The sequence below is a fragment of the Stigmatopora nigra genome, chromosome 2 (assembly GCF_051989575.1).
Source record: "Stigmatopora nigra isolate UIUO_SnigA chromosome 2, RoL_Snig_1.1, whole genome shotgun sequence".
Taxonomy (NCBI): Eukaryota; Metazoa; Chordata; class Actinopteri; order Syngnathiformes; family Syngnathidae; genus Stigmatopora; species Stigmatopora nigra.
In genome coordinates this window covers 3,566,713-3,588,538 of record NC_135509.1, presented here as the reverse complement: position 1 = coordinate 3,588,538, position 21,826 = coordinate 3,566,713, and the positions used below count along the sequence as shown (strand labels likewise).

At 40.2% G+C, this 21,826-nt stretch overlaps 1 protein-coding gene and 1 long non-coding RNA gene across 2 annotated transcripts; one reads left to right on the top strand and one right to left on the bottom strand.

Moving 5' to 3' along the window:
* Positions 1-119: 119 nt before the first annotated feature.
* On the bottom strand, positions 120-21,294 carry rev3l (REV3 like, DNA directed polymerase zeta catalytic subunit). The gene is made up of 32 exons (XM_077739541.1): positions 20,646-21,294; positions 19,184-19,373; positions 18,992-19,066; positions 18,290-18,450; positions 16,857-16,995; positions 16,536-16,630; positions 16,199-16,303; positions 15,964-16,048; positions 14,912-15,045; positions 14,474-14,602; positions 13,728-13,959; positions 13,492-13,634; positions 9,357-13,095; positions 7,932-8,800; positions 7,763-7,848; positions 7,516-7,641; positions 7,060-7,252; positions 6,719-6,830; positions 6,512-6,627; positions 6,193-6,311; positions 5,931-6,049; positions 5,652-5,793; positions 5,234-5,478; positions 4,958-5,066; positions 3,874-4,080; positions 3,665-3,774; positions 3,019-3,133; positions 2,805-2,942; positions 2,536-2,726; positions 1,581-1,827; positions 1,013-1,222; positions 120-946 (listed from the first exon to the last, which is right to left on the bottom strand). The coding sequence occupies exons 1-32, from the start codon at positions 20,782-20,784 to the stop codon at positions 806-808; spliced, it is 8,961 nt and encodes a 2,986-aa protein (XP_077595667.1). The 5' UTR covers positions 20,785-21,294; the 3' UTR covers positions 120-805.
* Positions 20,373-21,512, top strand: LOC144212047 (uncharacterized). The gene is made up of 2 exons (XR_013329709.1): positions 20,373-21,068; positions 21,137-21,512. It is a non-coding gene; the product is annotated as an uncharacterized LOC144212047 (long non-coding RNA).
* The last annotated feature ends 314 nt before the right edge of the window (positions 21,513-21,826 follow it).

Here is a 21,826-nt window from a genome sequence, read left to right as displayed (position 1 = left end):
TTTTGCATGTTTCCCTTTCCTGAAGGACAGTTTGGCGGTATCACTGTAATTCATCTTTCCAGATTAGAAAACGATTCCAATACATGATAATATCAATTTCCGACCCACAGCATTATTCCTTCAATGAAAAGACTTTTATTTTTTTTCTTTTAAATTTTTACAAACCACCGATTCAAATCTTAAAATGTAATGACAGCATAGTTCAAAACGTACACGAAACCAGCAATGCACACATAATACACACACAAGTTATCAAAACACAGTATTGCAACAGTCCCAGGTTTAAAAAAAAATGACCCAATTCCACAATGGAATAGCATTAAGCTCAAATGGTCATGAATACAATCTTGGTTAAAATGACACCCCTCAATAGAATGCCCAAAAAACGGCATTCACAGTTAGAAATGCAATTGGCTTGATGCTGATCCGTAATAATGTTCAAATGATTTATTTACATTATGTAGGAATCTCAAGTCCAATTCACGTTAATGTCAACAATGATGTGATACTGCTGCAGCATACACAAGACTCTCTAACCCTTTTAATTATTAGGTTTTGGCTTTTTTTTTTTTTTTTGGAGCCTGTCTGGCCACATCAGAAAAATAAGCGTAAAAAGACATACCCATGCCCTATGAGGGAGGCTGAGGCAGACAATACTTGTATAACAAATACCATTTGTTAATAAAACACAATGACAACCCAACAGGGTTCAGGTGAAGCACAGCTGAAATGTTTTGAACCCAACGGTGAGATGACGGAGCTCGTTAGCACCAGGTGGGGAGCAGTGACATCATGTGGCGATTGATTAGAAGTCGTCGAGCAGCTGTCGGAGGTACGGTGCCTTGGAAAGCTGCCTACTAACTCGATTCAGCTTGTAGAGGACGGGACAATCGAGAGAGACACATGGAACGTGGCGATCCATGCAGCCGGTGCAGTTCTTGCAGATCTGTACAACAAACACACAAAGTAAGCACTATTTTTGATGTGATACCATGCCACACTACGCTTTGACCTTGAGAAGCTCTTCCTGATCCGTCTCCAGCTGCCTTATATTCTGGTGGAGGGTGACGGCTACACGCTGGGGTGAGGCGCGGCATGGCGCACACACACCCAGCTGGGTGAGCTGGTCACACACGGGGCAATGGAGCGTGGTAAAGTACTGGGAAATGGTACCTTTCCTGGCCGCACCCTCGCCACCAGAGAAGCTGGATGCCTTCTGGATCTGCAAAAAGGAGCTTATTAGCAGGTTATACATATACACACACATGAATATATATACTAGTGGTGTGCTGTCACGGCCTTCTCTGCTGGCCTAAGAAATATGTGAATCATTATATTTTGTCTATCAATACTTATTAGATAATTCCAAATTGTCTGGTAGATTCCTTTCATTGCTTATCTCCTGGTTGCATTGCTTCTAGATGCCCGTTTTCATATTGAAGCATTTAACCAATCACAATTCGGCCATTATTTGTTGTCATGGTGTTTGGAGCAACACTGGATTTGCAAATTTGACCTGTTTAACCAAAGCAACAAAGGGTCTCAAACGCACTGCCGAAAAACAGACGTCAAATGCTCACCCTGGGAAGCTCCTCGTACCAGCTGAACACGTCAACGCCAATCAACTGAAATATGCGGCCTAGCGGAGGCAGGATCTGCTTGGTGATGTAATAGGTAGCGTTGAGACGGAGGCTGGGGTCCTGCAACACTTCAGCTGGCCGACGGACCAGCTGGATGAGGGGCATCCCCGGTGAGCCGTACACCACCACGTACGGTACGCGTTCACCTACGCGAGGCTCCAAGCGACGGTCGTACGACATCATACGCCTGCGGGATGAGAATCGAACACTTTAAATCTGGGCTTAAAACGCTATAGTATAGCACAGCATATTCATATGTTTGGAGCCCCAGACAGGATATGAAGGCTCAATATATAGCCCTTCAAAAAGGTTCCACCATTTAAAAAAGGAACAAATAATTTCTGCAAAAAATTGCCAATAGAATTGTGGTCTGTTGCAAATCATTGGTTTTCATTGACGGCGCTGGATGTCCAATCCATGTGATGATTAAATGATTGTGCCCAGAAACCAAAGCATATTCAGCCAGTCTTTCCAATTTTCTGAGGATTTAAAAGGTATTTTTTTACTTTATAGGGCATTTACAGTTTGGGGATCTACTGCAACTGGCTGCCTATTTAAACAGCAGCTATGATTCATAATGTGAGATAATCATTATTGTGAGCATTGCATCGTACTGTGGAGGTCCTCAAAGTTTTCCACCCCTACAAACCAAAACCCTTTGACTTAATACAAAACGGAAAAAAACGAGTAAAAATGAACCTTACACTGCTATCACAAACTTCAATTGCTTTCTCTCTTACAAACCAGGTTGCTAGGAAACAGCCTTGTCTACTGTGCAAATGCACCAGACAACAAGTCCTTCTATCTTATACATTTCAGACAGAAAACAACAGTGTTCACTTCCTAGCACAACTACAAAATGTTGTGTTTTCTCCAGAAGCGGACGCCCAAATACCTGGTGAGCTCTAGCGCAGGGATGCAGGCTCCGGGCCGGTACGACGACCCGCCTCTGTATTCCTTCGCAAATGTCAGCTCCTGTACGCTGGCTCTACCTTCAAGGACTTTCACGCACTGACGCTGAACAAACACCTTCACCTGGCTTATGTCCCGTGTCTCAAAGAGAAGCTTGATGGAGCGTTCCAAAATCTGAGAAGGATGCACATTTTGAAAGAATACTTTTGATGTGATAGAAGAACAAAGCCGTGCAAAGAGTTTGCCTGTTACCTTGGAAACAGCAGGGCAGTTATCACGGCGCACCGTCTCAATACCTTTGGCATCAAACACAGGCTCCTTTTGGTCGAGGCTTTCGTACATGAAACCCACGTAACGTTTTTTTGTTTGGAGAACGCAGGGCAGATACACCTGAGAGAAACAAGCAGTTCAATTGTCGATCTAAGTAGACAAATACAAATCGTAATGAGCCTTTAATTCCAGTGACCTTCTCAAATTTGAGCTTGACTGGCTTTGGGTTGGTTGCGGTCACTGCCTCGGCAATCTCGTTGCCAATCTTGAACGCTTGCTCTTTGGTGGCTCCTTTCAACAAAACGAACATGCTGCAAAACAGGAAAAGTCATGTGAAAAGACTGCTGGGATTAGGCATGGACCAAAATCAGATTAGGACATATAACCAAAAATATCTCATCTAAAAATATCTAGTACAGTGGTCCCTCTACATACGAGCTTAATTGGTTCCAGGACCGAGCAGTTCGTATATCGATCTTCTCGTAACTCGAAGGAACGTTTCCCATTGAAATCAATTAAAAACATTAATTTGATCCAACCCTCTGAAAAAAACACCAAAAACTGGAAATTGGTTTGGAAAAAATGTTTCATTTCTTCTAATTTGAAGGCTGTCATTTAGCTCACTCATTTGTCAGAATTGCACTAATTGATAAATTAGTGTGGGTTCATTCATCTTCCCAATATGCCAAAAACTGCGTAAACCCTGCAATTTTACTTCAACACTGCCCAACACTTCCAAGCAATTTCAAGGACCAAGCGCATGTTTCAAGCATTTTCAATAATTTCAAGGAACTGAACAAACCCTCCATTGAACAAGAACAAAAATTAAGAAATGAAACTACCTGTCAGTGTCTCCATACACAACACGAGCTCCCCATTTTTTAGTGTCATTGACCAGCTTGATGGCTCTCTCCAATGTTTCTCTGGCTTTATGGACAATGCTGTCACCAAGCTGAATACACAAGAAAATAAGGAGCAATTTAAAAGAAAATGTTCAATAAATACTACACATTTTCTCATCCTCACACAAGGGAACTCTGGAGTAGCTCACCTCCACGTTTGGCATGCGTCCAGAGTAGTTGGCCGCTGCGTAGCCAAAGGTGACGTTAGCGATGAGCTTCAGTCCAAGCTGACGGGCATCCAGCAACTTCATCAGGGCCTTTTCTTGCTTGTACGTTTTCATTGACTGCTTCACCATAATGCGTGTGTTGAGGATTTGCTCAAGCATGTTGGGAAGGACACCTTTACGCACTGAGGACTAGAGAAACAACACATTTTACCAGACGTCATGGCATTATGCTAAATTGATATTCACCCCAAGTCACCTCAAAGGCTACTTTACTAAGTCAATAAATTGGAGTACACTGAGCTACACACACCGGTTTCTCTTCTATGTAAATTAAACCAAAAAGCGCAAAACACAATACAATATATATGAATTGCATTTCACTGTTAATACGGAAGCCAGACTCACTTCCAGAATGGCATTTATGCGATGACTGAAGGAGGATTTGTTTGCAGATTAATGTCAAAGCCATTTTCAAGACAGACTTTTCAAGAAAGAAGAGCTGGACATCATTAAGAAAGGTCGGACAAATCCAAAATAAGCAAGCCTGTCACAACCGGGAACGAACATTTTCAGCACTAAATCGAATAAAAACGTATGCCAGAAATACGACAGGACAGGCTCGATTTAGAAAAGGAGGAAAGAAAGGAGGATGCATATTGTGTATAGGTAAAATTGATTTTTGGTGAGTAAAATATGGCTATATTCCTAAATAATATTTCAATTGTAGTATGAGGTTATTATTGATAATTTTTACGTCTCGCAACTTAGCTGCAGTAGAGGTTTTATAGCCATAAAATAGTTTTTGAGGGTTGGATTAATTTTGTCAGCTGAAGGCGTCGGTAGGAAATTCATGGACCACCACTGCTAAAAATATATAGTTTGTTCTTAACCATCATCGTCTACTGAACGTTGGTCTGGAACTAGCGTTGACATAGAATCCACACAAACCTAGGGAGAACATGCAAAATCCACACAGAAGGACCGACTGGGCCGCGAACCCATGACCCCAGAACTGTGAGGCCGACATGCTAAGCACTCATTGCACTGCATTACTCTAGTGGTCTACCTTGACGAAGGCGATGCCATTAGGTGACACGGTGATATCATTTCGGAGTTGGTAGAGGATCTCCGGGGGAACCCGCAGGGAGGTGCAGCCAAACTTAAACTCATCTGTCCTGAAAACAAATATGAGAATACTCTTGAAGGCCTTCTAAAAATATAGTAATACAACTTCTAAAACATTCATACTTCCAACTTTTAAAAGACGATGCTAACATCAATACATTCTCCCCATTAACTAAATCAGGATATATTGCAGGTGTGCTAGTATTTTTGTTCTTACGTTCCCAGGCTATTCACATGTCCGAGGCAAGTGGAGTAGCAGTAATTGTATGCGATGACGATGGAGGGATAAAGTGACTGGAAGTCCAGGACGACAACAGAATTGCTGTAAAAGCGTGATTCTGGTTCCATCACTAGCGGCAGACACTGAGGTGCCCTCTGCTGAGCTCGCTGCTGCATGCTGGGAGTTACAGCGATGTAGTTGAGTGGCTTGGCTAGGCGCAACATCATGGACTCGACACGGTACTGCAGGGTGAAGAAAAAAACCCAACATTTTCATCAAAACTACTTAGAACCATCAAATGTGTCAGCTTCCAGGGTTTGAATTACATGTCCATTCAAAAAGAAGCATAACATGCTTCAACATCAATGAATACAGACATTTCGCTTTATCTTAAGAGATATAATATTTGAAATACCTGTGAGCCTCGAGTGAGAACGTGAAAGAACTGAATACCAAACAGTCTGGCCAGCTCACTGGTCCTGCCAATAATGTCATGCTGCTGTAGAAGCTGCATCGTACCGTGTACCCGGCTCACATAGTGGTCCACCATTTTCCACCTAACATGAATACACATCCAATAACTAAGTTTGATGGATCGCAGTATATACGGTAATCGCTTTATCGCGGAAAATCTAGATCAGATATGGCCGGGATAATAGAAAAAGTTGCACAATGTGCAGTGTTAAAAACAAACCTGTAGAGATCAGTGTTGTGATCAAACCAGTCAGACAACGTACGCGGGCTGTACAATGGGAAGCGCTGGTGGAGAACGTGAAAGGCCACATTCTCAAAACTGTAGTTGTTCAGCGTCACCTTGAAAGGGAGCAACAAAGGAATAAGAATGAGATCAATCCATTGCAAAGGTGCTGAGTTTTCAAAAAGAAATTCTAATTCAGGCAAAACTGACATCAAGACGAAAAAGGATGCGTACAAAGAGTTCATTTTGGGACACCTACTTCTGTTTTCATCACACGCCAGATGTTGAGAATAACGCGTCCAATAATGTTGATCTCAGTCATGGTGTGGGCTCCATACTCATCTTTTTCTGCAGCAAAGCGGTTGTCTTTTGAGTCATCTGAGAACACACGCATGTCATAAAGCAAAATTAACAAAGACAATTAATTTTAAAAACCCACCACAAGGGAATAATTGACAAAACTAAGGAGGCACTCCAGTAAAACATACACTGGTTTATTTATGAGTAAATAATAGATTATGATTATGAAAAGTGATTAGATGCAGCCACATATTAGTTGGAATTGAAGTGCATTGTACCTGGTATGCGAGATAATTGTTGGCAGAGATCTACTCCAACAACTGCAGCTCTTTGGAGAAGGTAACCCCATGAGTGCATCTGCACTTCATATCCAAACAGGATATCTGGGTCAAACCTACAAAAAATCACAGAAAAACAATCTAGTTGAACATAACAGCCGTCATATCATATTTTAAAATAAAAATAGCAATGATTTTGTCACAAACTTTCTCATGATGGCAACCAATTCGTGGAACAGCATCTTCTCATCTGTTGTATACTTCACCTGCAGGCCAGAAACACCAGACCTGACCAGCAGGGGTGTGGTTCCTCTCTGGCCTGTTGAGTACAGTTTAAAAAAATTAAAAAAAAAACCTTTAGAAAACATTTACCAATCCAGCCAAAATAATGCTTAACAAGTGGTAGTTTAAAAAGTGTCTGCATTGAAAAAACAGGTAACTAGAGATGAATTAAAATATGTACATATTTTTGCATGCTCCATTGTATATATTATACACTAGGCTAATGGATTTTCAGAAAAAAAAGGAATGCATAAATGAGATTTTACCTTGGTGGTAACTGTCGCAGTCTTTATGCACCACAATGGCACCTGTCAACTGGCGGCTGTCTATATTCGATAAGGGAACATCAGAAGTCAAGCAGTAGAATAAGGCACATACTTGGTCAAACTCGGGGTCGGCTTCGAGGTCTCGTCGGGTTCGTGCATGAAGCTCCATTCCCATCAGTGTAAGGTGCTGCACCTGCGACAAAAACACAATTCATAGCAACATCAATAAACCAAACACTTTTTGCGTAAAACAAAAGAACGCCTGTATTGTTCGAGACAGCATCTTCTCCTTAGTGACATCCATGTTTTTATTATAATCGCTTTTTAGCTAGAGCTGTTCAGTTGCACAGCTTTGAACATTGGTGCACACACAGAACATATTTAATGTTTTACTTATGCTACATTTATAGTAAATGGCATGTTTTTCTTTGTGGATGACAATAAACCATTCCTTACCTCGTGCATAGCTTTGGCATCTTGCAGGTTATGCATGCTTACTTTGAACCCATAAGAGTTGGCTATGCTTGGACCTTCTATCTGAGAATTCTCTCTGTTTGGAGCATTCAAAGCAGCAAAATGGTTCTGTGAAAGACACATCCACTTCGGATTATTGCAATAACACATGAGAAAAAACGTAGGAAAACCTGTTAATTTCAATTAATTTGATTTTTTTTTTAAAAAAGGAACTGTTAGGTCCACTAACCTTAATCTGTGTGTTAAGTAACACTCTTCTCAGAGGTTCTGCTGGGCTTCCCCGTTTATGCTGGATTCTCTGAGCAAGAGGGTTTTCTGCAGTGACGATGGAAGGGGAGCACAAATTAGAAAAATAAACTTAGACTAAAGTACAATTATACAACAAAATAGCATCTTACCTTTAAATATGGGTGTGCTGCACACAGGTTCCAAATGATCTGTGCTTCGAAGATGTCTCTTTAAAATGGGTGTGCTCTGAAGGTTGTAAGGACTGGTCATCTCTTCTTTGTGACGAAGACGGGGGCTACGATTTCCACAAACTCTTTCAAAGGAGAGTCCAGGTGATAGGGGTTCAGGAGAGTTTTCACTTTGCTTCGTTTGATTCAACTCATCAGAGGCTAAAACGCTGCTGGGCTGCTGCCAAGAAGGCAGCTCTGGGGAAACTGGGGGTGTTATTTTATCAATCTCTGTTCTTTTATCATCTTCAAGCTGCATACAATCTTCATCTGAAATTGGACTCGCTTCTATGGAGTCATACTGATTCCCTTGATTCTTTGTGGGTGACGAAATAAATGACAGATTGCGCTTTCCTCTCCTTTCAATTCCGATAGCAGTTTTCCCAGGCATATAGACGTTTGAACTGGAACAACTGGGACCAGCTGACTCGGTAGTCTCCTGGTTACTCTCCTTGTGTACATTCAAGCCCTCATGTTTTAACAACTCTGCATCTCTAATCCCTTTTTGCAAAATCTCATACTGTCTCTTGGCTTCTAACCACAGCTGCACACATTCTCGGGTTGGTGCACTTTTGCAGGGCAGAAGGAGTACCTGCTTGTCACTGGTCGAACACAGGTCAGTCAAAGACTGCTCTTTACTTGTTCGTGCTCCGTGGGCTGGCACAGATGGTATAGGAGTGTTGGCATAATGTCTCATGGCTGAGAAGGCTGTCTTCCACAAATGCAATCCCTCTGAGGACAATCCTCCACTGAACTCCTTTAACTCATTGACTAGTCTTGTTCCCACTGCAAGCTTATGGCCACCAACCTCCCTAAAAAAAGAGTGTGGGAATTAGCTTTGGAGAATGACTATCTCAAACTACAATGCAAAACATCAAAGTTACAACAAGAATCTAACTATTTTAGTTAAGAAAAAAAGGAAAGAGAAATATTTAAATATAAAATTGCTTCAAAAGTATGACTTCAGACAAAAAAATTGACACCGTCGTTATGTATTACAGTAATCCCTCAATTATCTCGGTTAAAGTAGACCAGACATTGCCGCGATAAACGAAAAAACGCAAAGTAGGGTCACTCATTTATAAAAATAAAATACTGTTTTTTTAATTAATTAATTAATTTTCTTAAACCATTTTTATGAACTGAAGAAAACACTTCTAGTAAAAAATCTGCGACGTAGCAAAACCACAAAAGTTGAAGCCGTGATATTCGAGGGATTACTGTATTGTCATATTTACCCCATCATTTTGAAAAAAAAACAACTAATGGACCACAGGTCTGAAAGCACCCTGGATCTAATATAACATTTTGAGTTTTTCCAGGCAAGCTTATTGTGTCAGTGCATGCTGCTGGTCGTTATATTCTCACATTGGTTTTCCTGGAGCATCAGAAGGGTCACTGCAGAAGGGCTCCTGGAAGGTGGCCTCAGATATCTCCAGATCCTGAAGAGTGCTGAGGATCTCCTCCCTGCTTGGAGGGCACATGAGGGGCTTCAAAACGTGGGCTCCCCCACCTGCTCCACGAAGCATCTGGCTTGCTCTCACCTGAGAGAGTGAGCTAACTGAGCAAGGAGAGCTGCTCGGCGTAGTGGAAGTCATTACATCAATGCCTTCCAGGAGCTCGCCGCCTGATGGCGAGCCTTCGTGGCTCATAAAGCAAGCAGAGCTCAAAGGCAATGGTAATACTGGTTCACAGGCTGAAAATAACAGTTCATTTCCTTCACAGTGAAAGTCTTGAAAGGGGCTGAATGTATGAACATCACCCAAAGACAAATCAGAATCTGTATTCTGTAATTTGGTAGAGCCAATGAATCTGAGATGATGATTTGATGTTGATGCGTTATGCTCGGATCCGTCAAAAAGGTCAGGACTGGCAGGCTTGACCTTGTGCCAGTCAGAGTCTTGTTTCAGCTCCTCTCCGTAACCTGACAGTCTATCTGATTTCTTCTCAAAGACCAATGTCTGAGCAGGGATAGCTTCTTGACTAGCATCACTCAAGAATTTGACTGGTAAAATTTGATCAGTCAATACAAACTGACTGCCACTGTATGGGCTGGAGAAGGGAGTTTGATCAATGGCATTTATATCAAAGGAGTAGTTATGTGGGAGCTCTGGGGATAAGCTGTTTTCTATTAAATTGCAACTGTCTGTGTCAGATTGAAAAAGTAAGCAGTCATTTGATGCGTTGCCCTCTCGCATTTCAGACAAACATGGCTGAGTGTTGTTTGATTTTCTTTTTCTAATCCCGCATTTCATTTTTGGGGGGTTGATTGATTTGGGAGCCCTAGGTTTCCTTGGTGTCGTTGAAGTTTTTCTGGATTTGGCTTGTTTAGGTTCAGGACTGAGTGACTGAGATATATCATTTGAATCGTCAGGATGACCCACTTGCGTCTGGCCACGCTGATTCTTTTGGCAACGTTTCTTGAGAACAGACAAGCGACATGGTGTCTGAGAAAGACTGGGAACAAGATCTGGCTTAAGGCCTGGCTGATGGGAGGTTTTTACCAAGGCAGTGAATCTTCTTTTTTCCAGTGAAGATATCTGTGACATGGAAGCTGTTGAAATTTGTAACTCCTCTGTAGAGAGTTCTTCCTTTACAACATTAGTCTGACAACCTTGCTGTTTCATCTGAACATGTGGCAACATGTTTAAGTTGGTTTCCATAATAGAAATCTCATCATCTTCAAACTTTGGTTGTTGTGTCTGGAATGCTGTTTTAAAGGTAGTCTGGTCTTGATTCTTTTCCATATTTGTCAGCTTTGCAGAATTATCATCTGTCATCACTAGCTGTGAAATATTTTTATTTACACCATGATTTACAGTGGTCACCGCCTTCTTTTTGTATGTCCGGCCCGGTCTAGACATGATTTTAGAGGGTTTTTTTTGTTCGGCTGTACACGCAGCTTTCCTTTGTCTTGGGAGAGCTTTGCTGCTTTGTAATACATTTTGATTTTTCCCATCAGGAGGTTCAGATAGAACAGTTGTCGTGTCTGCATCTCTTGATTTCTTACTTCTGTTTGCTTTACGCCCATTTCGAGCACCTTTGGTTGAAGACTGTGCAATTTCTTGTGCAAAACTAAGACTTGGTTCACTTAACTTATTCATGACAGGGTCTGTTGGCGACCAACAGCGAGGTGGGGTCGAGTCTGTTGGGCTTTCAGCTCTATCAGAAAGATAACCTAGTTCAAACATAACATCATTACAATCACTGCTTCTGTCATCTGCCAACTCACAGTAGCATGGTTGAGGAGGTGGCAGTGAGGGTAAACATTGTCGTTTATCACAACCCCGAATAAGTTTGACTCTTCCACCAAGTCCGACTTGTTTGGAGACACTATCAATAGTTTTCTTACCCAAAGAGTTTACTTTAGATTTCCGTTTGTTTTGTTTTTTAGGTTTTAACTCAGTGACTGAAAATTCAACAGCAGCAGACTCAGGTACTTTAGGCCAGACATCCTTTAGTGGAGCCAGTTTATCATATTGATTCAGCTTGTCTTTTGTCAGTGTTACCCGTTGCTCCTCTGCATTGATTTTGCTCATTTTCACCAACATGTTTTTCTCTCCTTTGAACCTGTTGATGATAATGTACTTGATAATGATCGGGGGTTCCTTCTTACGTCGTTTTAGCTCCTGCCCACTGCGGACGTTGGAGCCTTTTAGACGTTCCTTGACTTTTGCTGGGTTTTTAGACCTTGTGGCACATGAATATTCTGCATCACTCTCATACAGCATCTTCCGTTTAGTCCTCAGAGTATATTTACTACCAGGTAGGGATGAGGCTTTTGTACATGTTACTTTAGTGTCTAAATCTTGCAAGCGGTTTAAACTGTCTTCAGGTGTATCTTTTGTTTCTTCTGAAATACAGGGTGTAATGCTAGTGACTACTGGAATTAATTCTGGCTCTTCTTTGACGGGTGTCTCTTCAATTTCTGGCTCTTTTTTGACAGATGTCTCTTCAATTTCTGGCTCTTTTTTGACAGATGTCTCTTCCATTTCTGGCTCTTTTTTTGTGAATGTCTCTGCCTTTCCGAGTGACTCATCTAAAATGGATTCTGTCTTCAGGGAGTTATCACAAACCAGCATTTCTGTGTCCCCAATCCCTGGATGATTAGGAGATAGAGAGTTGCCACCAATGGTGACATAACTGTCAGAGGTACAGCTTTCATCCATGTTTAATATATTTTTTGGTCCTAAAAATCTTTTCTTATTTACTTTTAGCCTTGACCGACGATTCTGAGTTTGTTCTAGCTTGATGCATGATTCTGGCAGTTTTTTGCAAACGTTTTTCTTCCTGCTTAGGCAGTTGGACAGAATTACACTTGGGAAAAATTTGTAGTGTTCTTCCTGTTGTGCGACAATTGTCTTGTCCGTCTTATTTTCCTGATAGTCTTCATACCTGATTTTGAGCTCACCCACATCTCCCTTTTCTCCATCATTATTCGTCACCCCCTCCTGAGAATTAAGAAATGCCCCACTTTCAAGAGTTGAAGGTACTGAGGATATATTCCTCAATAGGGGGCTATGTCTTTCCATCTGGCTCAGTTCAAAGTCTGTCTTAGTTGAACAGTTCCTCAGCTCTGAATAGCAGAGGGAAAAGGCCCTATGGTTCTGAAGGATGGACAAACAGTTTGTCTCAACATTCTTCAAACTACTTCTTTTTGTAACCTTGCTGTTGTTGAATTGGAAACTTTCCACTTCCGTCCTATCTAACGCTAAAGATGCTTTTTTGTCATAGGTGTATATTGGGCAGATGTCCTCTTTGTCCACACACATGGCAGATACTTCTGACTGACTGACTGTTTTGCAGGGAATAGGGTGCTTGACTGGTGGAATGTATAGGATTTTTTTATTAACCTTTAAACCTGTTGAACATTCACAACTGCTGTCTTGAAAGCTTTTGGATTGAAATTGTTTGTCAAGTGGTTGCTCGGTGTCCAAAACATGAACTGGACTAAGCTCTGGGTGGTTACACTCCAGAAAGATCTTTGCTGAGGATGGGGGTTCCAGGTGGAGAGTCTCTCCAGGGAAATGATTTGCTTTCATTATAATCTTCTCTGTGACGATAAGTGAAGACTGGGTTCTGGAGCCACTGTCTGTTAAAGATGAGTCTAAGAACAACAAAAAAAGGCAGGAGTGGATACATTAATTTAAAATTGAAAGGAATAACTCTTCATTCAAAAGCATTTTTGAGGAGTCTTTTTCGGGGCTCCACAGTGAAAGCATCCTTTAGACACAAATTCAGCCCAAACCACCCCCATCTACATGCCAGCACGTGTTTTAGGAGAACAGCCAGTTTCAAATGACGTAGGAGTTGGCTGCAGATTCACACTCAATTCAACAGCGGAGTCAACTTCTCCCGGCCACATTTTACACATTGCGCTCTTCCATTTCTGGAGGAAATGCTAGGAATTCAGCAGGGCCTTTGCAAAATTGTGGGTGATGGTAGTGCAACTATTTCTGCACATAGCTCATAGTCTGCCTACTTTACAGGATCTAAGTCTTACCACTGCTCTCATCTGCTGCCCCATCAAGCTGAGGGATGGACAAGTTAGCAAATAAAGAATTGTTTGCACTCCAACCCATGTCCTCATCTGAGGATTCCTGATGATCGTCACTGGAGCTCTCCTGTGTCTCTTTAACACCATATCTGCAGATTACATATCAAGAACTGTTATGGCATGCTGGACTAACTTAATTTATCCCTTATTCATATAAAGACTGCCATTGTGGAAAAAAATACCTTGTTAAAGATGGGTTTTCTAGCAGCTCACTGTCCCATCGTTGAGACATTGTCATACTGAGAGCCGCTTCTTCCTTGTCTAACTCTGGGCTTGCCTCCTCATCGTCACTGTTATAGTTGCAGTTAGTCGTACCTGGAATTGACTGGGACTTTGAACTGTGCAAACCAGTAGTCCCGCACTCATCCGCAAGGCCTGCCAGAAGATTGATCATTGCACAGTCTTGGCTGCTGTCTGCATGGACAAAAACAAAACAAAAACGTATCTTAAACACGTTCAAGCAATTCCTTTCAGAAAGATGTCCTGAAACCTCTTACACCAATTGCCACCTCAAAAAATACCCATTGCTTCTCCTCAAGTAATACAATGATGAACCAAATATATTCATTTAGTGATCCCAAGTGTCAAAATGTATGCAGGTTTTAATATTCTTTACTTTACATAGTGTACTGAGGGAGCTGTCTTTATTGCACAGCAGAACAACAACAAAAATCATCTTATTCTCTATTTTCATAAAGTAAGGTAACATAGTTACTTTCAAAATTGAATAATGAAATTGAATACATTTTCACAGAATTTTGATAGAAAAAAAGATGTAATCGTTATCATGATAATTATCAATAGACTGATAATTTCTTTTATTTGTATATATAAATCGTATTAATTCTTAAATTCAATTCTCATATTGCCCATATCTAATTCATACAAGTAAATATTACTTAGGACAATCAATGTCTTGTACACATACCTAATATGGAAGAGTGTTTGGATTGCTGAGAGGGTGGCAGGAAATTCTGACTATTTTCCAGTAGACACAAAATGGCCTCCTCATCCACCACAGCCTCTTCTGGGGTTTTACCGCTACTGCATACCAATTCTAAGCAAACAGAGAAAACTCATAGTTAGCATCTCAGAGGCATAAAAGATTACAAAGGACCTGACCTAGTTAGTATGTACTATGCTAGTACAAGGCCTCTGTAAATTAAATAGCTTTTATAATTTCATTCTATGTAGCAAATATTACATTTCGTCTTAAATAATACCCTAAAGAAACAACTATGCTCCATCTTCAGACTTTTGTTCTTTTTCATTGTAGTACACCTCTATTTTGCATTAAACTCTTTCAAATATATAAAAAAGCAATGAATGTATTTTCAAAAAAAGGTAAATTCTCATCAGTCTTGACCTGGCTCAGAGTCCCTGTGCACCTCTACAGCTGAAGCCAGTGTACATGGCAATTCCTCTGGTGTTAAATGAAGAGATGAATGGAAGGTGAGGTCACTGAAATCCTCTTCATCACCAACAGGGGAGGCCTGTGTCCTGAAAAGAAAAAAGGGAAAACGTAAGCTAAATATAGAGAATACCTACACAGATCGGGAAAACCACATTGGTGTCGAATTTTTTTATGCATACTTGTTGTTCGTATTAATAAATATTTTATATTATTTTCTTATCTTTTCTCCCATTTTCTTGTTTTTTCACATTGCTCACACAAAATTGGGACAGAAAAGAAAAAAAAATCCAAGTTATGAATAAAGTTCTGAAACTAATTTATTTTAAAAGGTAGAGATACCACAGTATTATTAAAGTTAAGTGTGAAACGTTACGTCAGCCTCAATGTCAGTAAAAAAATACTGGTGGGGCTTATTAGCAAAAGGTCTGGAGAGTTAGTGCATGTGCTGCAGTCTGGTTGCTCTTAATTAGACTGCTTAGTGACTAAAAAGATGTCAAGGGAAGAAGATTGCCAGGCATCAAGAGATTACATCAGTGATTAACATGTTAATCAGTGATTAACATACGTATAAAAAGTGAACCATATAGTGTTACTAATTATTAGGCAAATTCAAATTTCCACAAGTTTTTCAGCTGGCGATGGTGTGAATTTCCAGTCATTTAAATTGGAAAATTGGTATTTTTCCCAAAATGGTTGCTTAATTTATTTTTCATATGCCATAGCTGTAATATTTAATAATATACTTGTTGATAATTTCACTTGTGTACGTTTATTTCGGTAAAGGGGAAAAACAGTAATATGATTCTAATAATAGGAGTGATCCTACTTTGCGATATTTTGATGATGGCGGCCATGTCTGGTCTACATCATCCGTGATAATCGAGGGTTTACTGTACCTACAGTTGTTTTAAGAATAAATCCCAAACCATTGCTATTCATCAAAGTCCCATCTTGTCGGGATGAATAAACTTTAATTTAATGCAAAAAAAAAAAGTGCAACTTACACATCAAACTCAGCATCCTTCAATATCTCCTTGAATCTTTTCATGAAAATTTGCTCACTCTCACTTGAAGGCACAAATTCACGGTCTGTAAAATAGAATCAAAAGAACTCCTTACTTTTCCTTAGTCACACTCTTAAACACATGCAAAATCGATGTTGGTCAAATACTTGCAGCTCAAGTATAGCAAGAAATCCATGTTATTTATAACAACACTTTTATGTTTACAACTGCTGACCTTGAGAGTGTGGGGTTTCAATCTGAGAATCCTTGTTTTTTTCTCTCCTTCGCTGTTTTTCATCCTCCCATATTGCTTGTAGGCCAGGGTTCTTTCCAACTTGATCTGAGAAAATGACAAAATAACAAAATGTCTGAACCATCGGAACAAAAGGAGAACATGGAAACCAAATTTAACACAGGATAATGACAAAACTAAAGTTCCAAGGTTTACATTAGACATAGGTGAACATCTATACAGAATTACTCAAAAAATATCCAAGGTAATGATCACCAATTGGTGATCATTACCTTGGATATTTTGAGTTGACAAAATTTGAGTTCCCTGTGCAACTTACTTTCAACCTCCAGACGGTTGAGAACATCTACAGCAACAGCATCAACCTCTAGTTCACAGGTGCTTTGCCTCACCAGCTCATCCAGGACAAGGGAGCTACAGACAAATGAGCAGAAGACACTGCAATGACTTTTCATAGTTTGAAATTATAACTAATGTTGATCTTGTCATTTATCATTGCATCGGTCAGGGTGGTTAGCATGTCCGCCTCCCAGTTCTATTCCCAGTGAGTTCCAAACTTTTTGTGATTGGGTTGGATTTCATTTTTAGGTTAGTTTGCATGTTCTCCCATGCCTGTATTCGGATTAGAGCTATGACTCACCAGGGAATGGCATTCTCTTCCCAGCGGGCAAAGGTACCCCCAAAGGTGCTCTCACTGAGTTTGGATGTGCACCGACTCTTCCAGGGACTGCTGGAATGGCTGTTCGGGGTCTGCTGGTCCAAGGTAGCTGTCAAATCCTCTAAAAGACATTAACATGCCTTTGTTACATCATTTGTAGGCCACGCTTTTGGGAGCTTAAAACAAATTGATTTAAGATTCTACTCTTTGCAATCGTTATGTGTTATTGTATTTCTTCTAACATAGGAGATATGTTGGCCAAATTTAGTTTTCATAATTTAAAGATGCAAAATTATTATTACCACAAAGGACTACCACAACATAACGAAACAGAAGTACAATTTTGCAGTTTTTGCATTCCAGATTACACGAATATGAATAATTCATGCAATAATGTTTGTACAGCAATACCTTGACGTACAAGTGTCCCGGCGTACCCATAATCGGCGAAAAAGACAGCCAAATCACACTGACTTGCAATCAGTAGGTGGTGAATTAAAACAAATAAAAAGATATTTTTCCATTGTAATATCCTGGTTTTGGTGTGGGAACGGATTAATTTGTATTTAGTTATTTTCTATGCCCTTGCCTTCAAGTCAAAAGAACTAAATAGCCTAAGTCTCGTCCTGTTCAACATTTTACTTTTTCATCCCATATTAAGAACCACGGATTAGGACTTTAAATGCAAAGGAAATAGATTGATCCAACTATTGTGGTTCTTTGTCACATATATTAGGAGTATGGAAGGCGTTTTTCCACTAAACTACAGAGATTAAAGTGGCGCTGAACCCTAGTTTTGTTTGGGACAAGTCAAGCATGATGGAACCTTATTAAAGCCAAGAGTGGAATGCCATAGCTTGTGGTATGTGCTCATACTGGATGGTAGTATTGTAAAAAAGTAAGATTGACTGGAGCACCTATGGGAAATTCCAAGAGAGGGCCTCATTATGTTTGTACTCCTGAAAACCAAGTGTCAGTACCTATTTAATTAACCATTTTAAAACAAGAAATGTCAATTTTTAAAGTAAAAATTGATCGCAATTTAAAGTGACGTACACAAAGGAGTACAGCCACCTGGGGCTGATATACAATTAGTAGACCATGATCAGCTTTACAGTAATATAATGAAAAACAATGAGTAAATAGCAACACCTGACATTAAAAAGTTGAAAATATCCAATAAATTGCATTCCACTTCACTATTGTGTTCCACTTGTTAATTCTTGATGACCATTTTTAGTTTTATATCTTTGTTTGGAGACTGAAATGTGGCGAAGGGTTGAAAATTAAGAGAGGTCCGAATACTTTAACAAGGCACTGTAGCATTTTCTTTTATATGAACCAACATTACACAATAGTACTCTAGAAAATAAAATCAAAACATGCCCACACTCAGTCTGATCTTTGCCTCCTACCTCTTGTTTTGCTCGGACGGAACTTGACCGCTGCCAGGTTTACCAGGTTCATTCCATATAAATTGTAGTCAATGAAGAGCTGAAGTAGATATGGAATGTGGCCTTCATGAGGTTGGTAAATCTTGTTCATCACTGCTCCACTCTGCAACAACTCACAAACCCTGCAAGAAATGAGAAGTTAAAATATTTGATCTGTCTATTGGTTAAGAAAAAAAGATCTGTGTAGGTAAAATGATTGATATATGGATGTGTTATACAGTGTTTTTCCCAACCACTGTGCTGTGGCAATATGAAAATTCAAAATATGATGAACAGTAAATTAGGGATTATACTATCACAAGATTTAAATTGTGAAACAGTTAGTTTGTTGCTTATTTTTCTCGAACATGAACCGGAAGTTATATGAAATTTCTGGGTTTCATTCAGCCTCAGACATGCAAATCAAGTTCATTCGCCGAGCTCTATTTTTTCAGCCCCATCTTCCCTCTGTATCTCTTATCCTTTGTTCTTAAGAAAATGTACTCTATGTGCGCCTTAAAATTAAAAAAAAAGAGCCTCAGATACAAATTGTGATCGCGTCACAATATTTATTTTCATACTAATTTCCCAAAGCCGAATTATGGGCTTTCACCATTCACAAAACAATTCCACAAGGCTTTGTTGTGATGCAAACACAATTCCTAACATAACCTCTCATCTTACCTTTTAACCATCTGGGGATTGTACAAATAGATCTTCATAAAGTGTTTCTCCTTAGCATGGTAGCCATAGAAAGGCCTGTAAGAAAACACATACCACAAATATATTATTTCATTCTGTTAAAGACTTACAGTTGTTCCATCTTTCTATTTGACTATTATTTCGGAAAACATAAAGAGGAAACTGGATACTTACATGCCAGAAACCAGCACCACCTTAAAAATGTGCTGGTTATCAGAGGCAGGGTTTCCCATCGCAACATTGATTGCTCTGTCGATGCTGAAGGCCACCAGGCGCAGATATGGTTCTTGTTCCTGTCCATGACCATCATAAGGAATATAGATGTATGGGAAGACACCATGAAGATGAAGACATGTCTTCTGACCTGCAAAGCGACAAAATGATTGAGTCATTAGCATTACTCCGATTAAACATCAACAAAATAAGTGCATATTTAGTGTACATTTTATTTTAAGTAGGACGACAAATAATACCACAAAATTTAGTTTCTTTAAAAAGGACAGACATTTTTATTATGTGCAACCCAGTGAAAGAATGTTTTAGAAAACACCATTGAAGTTTTGTGAGGTATAAAAAAGTGGAGAAAAACATTTTAAAAAACATAAATATATTGGAAAGAGAGGTAGAAGCTGTCAACAAAACATTGCTCCATCCATACTTTAAACATTAGCATGATATCACATATTTTTCCCGTTTGTCTTCCAACAGGTCCAATTCAGTCCAGTTTTTTCTTCAGTCTGCTTCTACGAGCTTCCGGGAATAACAAAAATGCATATAGTCGGACCTCATGCAAATTCAATGTAAAGGTACCACTGTAGAAGCATCCATGTAAACATACATAGCCATTAATACCATGTAATAATCACCAGACTCCAACTACTACAGCAAATACACCGTCCTCCACCTGTTAAACACAGAGGGTGCGGCAAAATCCTTTGCACTGAAGCTGAATAAATTACCAGGAAACAAAACTATTGTTTAGCAGCAAAACAAATGTCATCATATTTGTTGGGTATTTGTGTTTGAATACAACTGCCACTCCTCAGCTCAAAAATGTTTTTGTACTACAACCATCCCTTCTTCTCATATGCATATTTTCTTATTTTCAGATGCATTTTCTCATTGCCATTTAATCCAAGTTGGATGATCATCATTCAGCAATTCCCAATTCAACTCAAATGGTGTTGATGTGCAAGTCTAAAACGGTTTGATATGAAATTGTGGGAATGTTTTTAAATCACATAAACGCATATATGCATCGTCAACTGTCCAGATGTGACAGAATAAAGAATATCTAAGGTGATCGCCTAGGCCACGCCATGTTAGTGCTGTGGGAGCCTCCATAAAGCCGTCTGTTCTAAACAGGGGGGATCTCTCCGCTGCAGGAAACGACATGCGTGGGTTAGCAACGGTGTTTCACGCTTTGCGACGTCGTGTGACCATGCACTTAAATCACCATCATTGCCATGTCATGATGTAATATTGTCACAATTTCACGGTCCACTTCTCGATATGATCTCAGGGGTGTAGTGAGGGAGCGAGCGTGCATAATACAGCGTTACCGCGTGGAATACATTGAATGCTGCACAGTGGCTGCGTCGATAAACAACAAAAGACGAACAATTCATTGACTGACCTGCGGGTGTTGCTCCAAATATCCGCACCACCGGTACCTTGCTCACGTTGCTTTCCCTGAACTGAGAATAACATGCATCCAGGTCTTTGATGGGGTTTGCCAGGTAGTAGTCTGCAGTGACGATGCGCACGGCAAACATGACTGCTACGGCCGCCACGCACTCAGCAGATGAGGGCTAACAGTTGATGGGAGTCCATTTGTGGCCAAGCCCTCGACTGCCAGTCCAGAAGATCCAACAAGGGTGCTGTCACGTTTTAAAAACTGCGACGAAGACCAGGAGAAGCCGATCTCTGTCTATGAAGAAGGGGGAAAAAAACATGAACAAAGGTTCCGCGGTACCGATATTCAACAGTTGAGGGAGATCCAGTTGCGGCAGAGGAACCGAACTAAACGACGCCACTAGTAACGCTACTCTCTACCACTGTCAGTTCCATCTTCTTCAGTGACTGTCGCGTAATCTTTTCAGGAGTCCATGATGTTTTTGTTTTCAGTCAGGAAGACGATCCCCCGGCCTTCCGGTATGCAGCGTCTTTCCCTAATGAAGCATCGGTGCTAGACCGAGCCGACAGCCCCCTCCATTGGGGATCCATCGACTTCCTTATGAGGCGAAACGACGAGAAAAGCCAGTGCCCGACTGACACGCTAGAAGATATGTACACTACAATACAATACCGCTTCTTGTATAAATTTTCAAAGTAAGATAAAAGTGCACGGCATGATGAAGTTAAACACGACGATCATGTTGTTTATTTTGAAATGCCGTCCTCTGGCAAATGAGTTCTTCTACTTTAAAACCCACGAGAATTATACTTATTGAAAATGAAAAAAAAAATAATAATAAATAAAAATAAATTATTTTTCTTCTTAGTTTTTCAAATTAAATATTTTTTTCGCTTTGTTTTCAAATTTATTGATTTTTGTTATTAATTCAAAATGTGGGTAATTTATTCAGAACTGTCAGGTTGATGTACTACCCACACATCCATCGGGTTACCTGTTTGAATATTATTATGTACTACTAAAATATGCAGCACCTATCTTGTTTTGGGGCAGCTGAGTGATTATCATGTCGGCCTCACTGTGCGAGAGCTGGATTCAAATCCAGGTCGGTCCACCTGTGTTAAGTTTGCATGTTCTCCCCAGCCTGTGTGGGTTTTCCCCGGGTACTGCGGTTTCCTCCC

Coding starts and splice junctions, on each gene's coding strand:
- rev3l (XM_077739541.1), bottom strand. CDS start 20,784: ATGTTTGCCGTGCGCATCGTCACTGCAGACTACTACCTGGCAAACCCC. Junction 19,067..19,183: donor GTGGTGCTGGTTTCTGGCAT/GTAAGTATCCAG, acceptor GTTTTCTTACAG/GCCTTTCTATGGCTACCATG. Junction 2,943..3,018: donor TCAAGCTCAAATTTGAGAAG/GTCACTGGAATT, acceptor TGTTTCTCTCAG/GTGTATCTGCCCTGCGTTCT.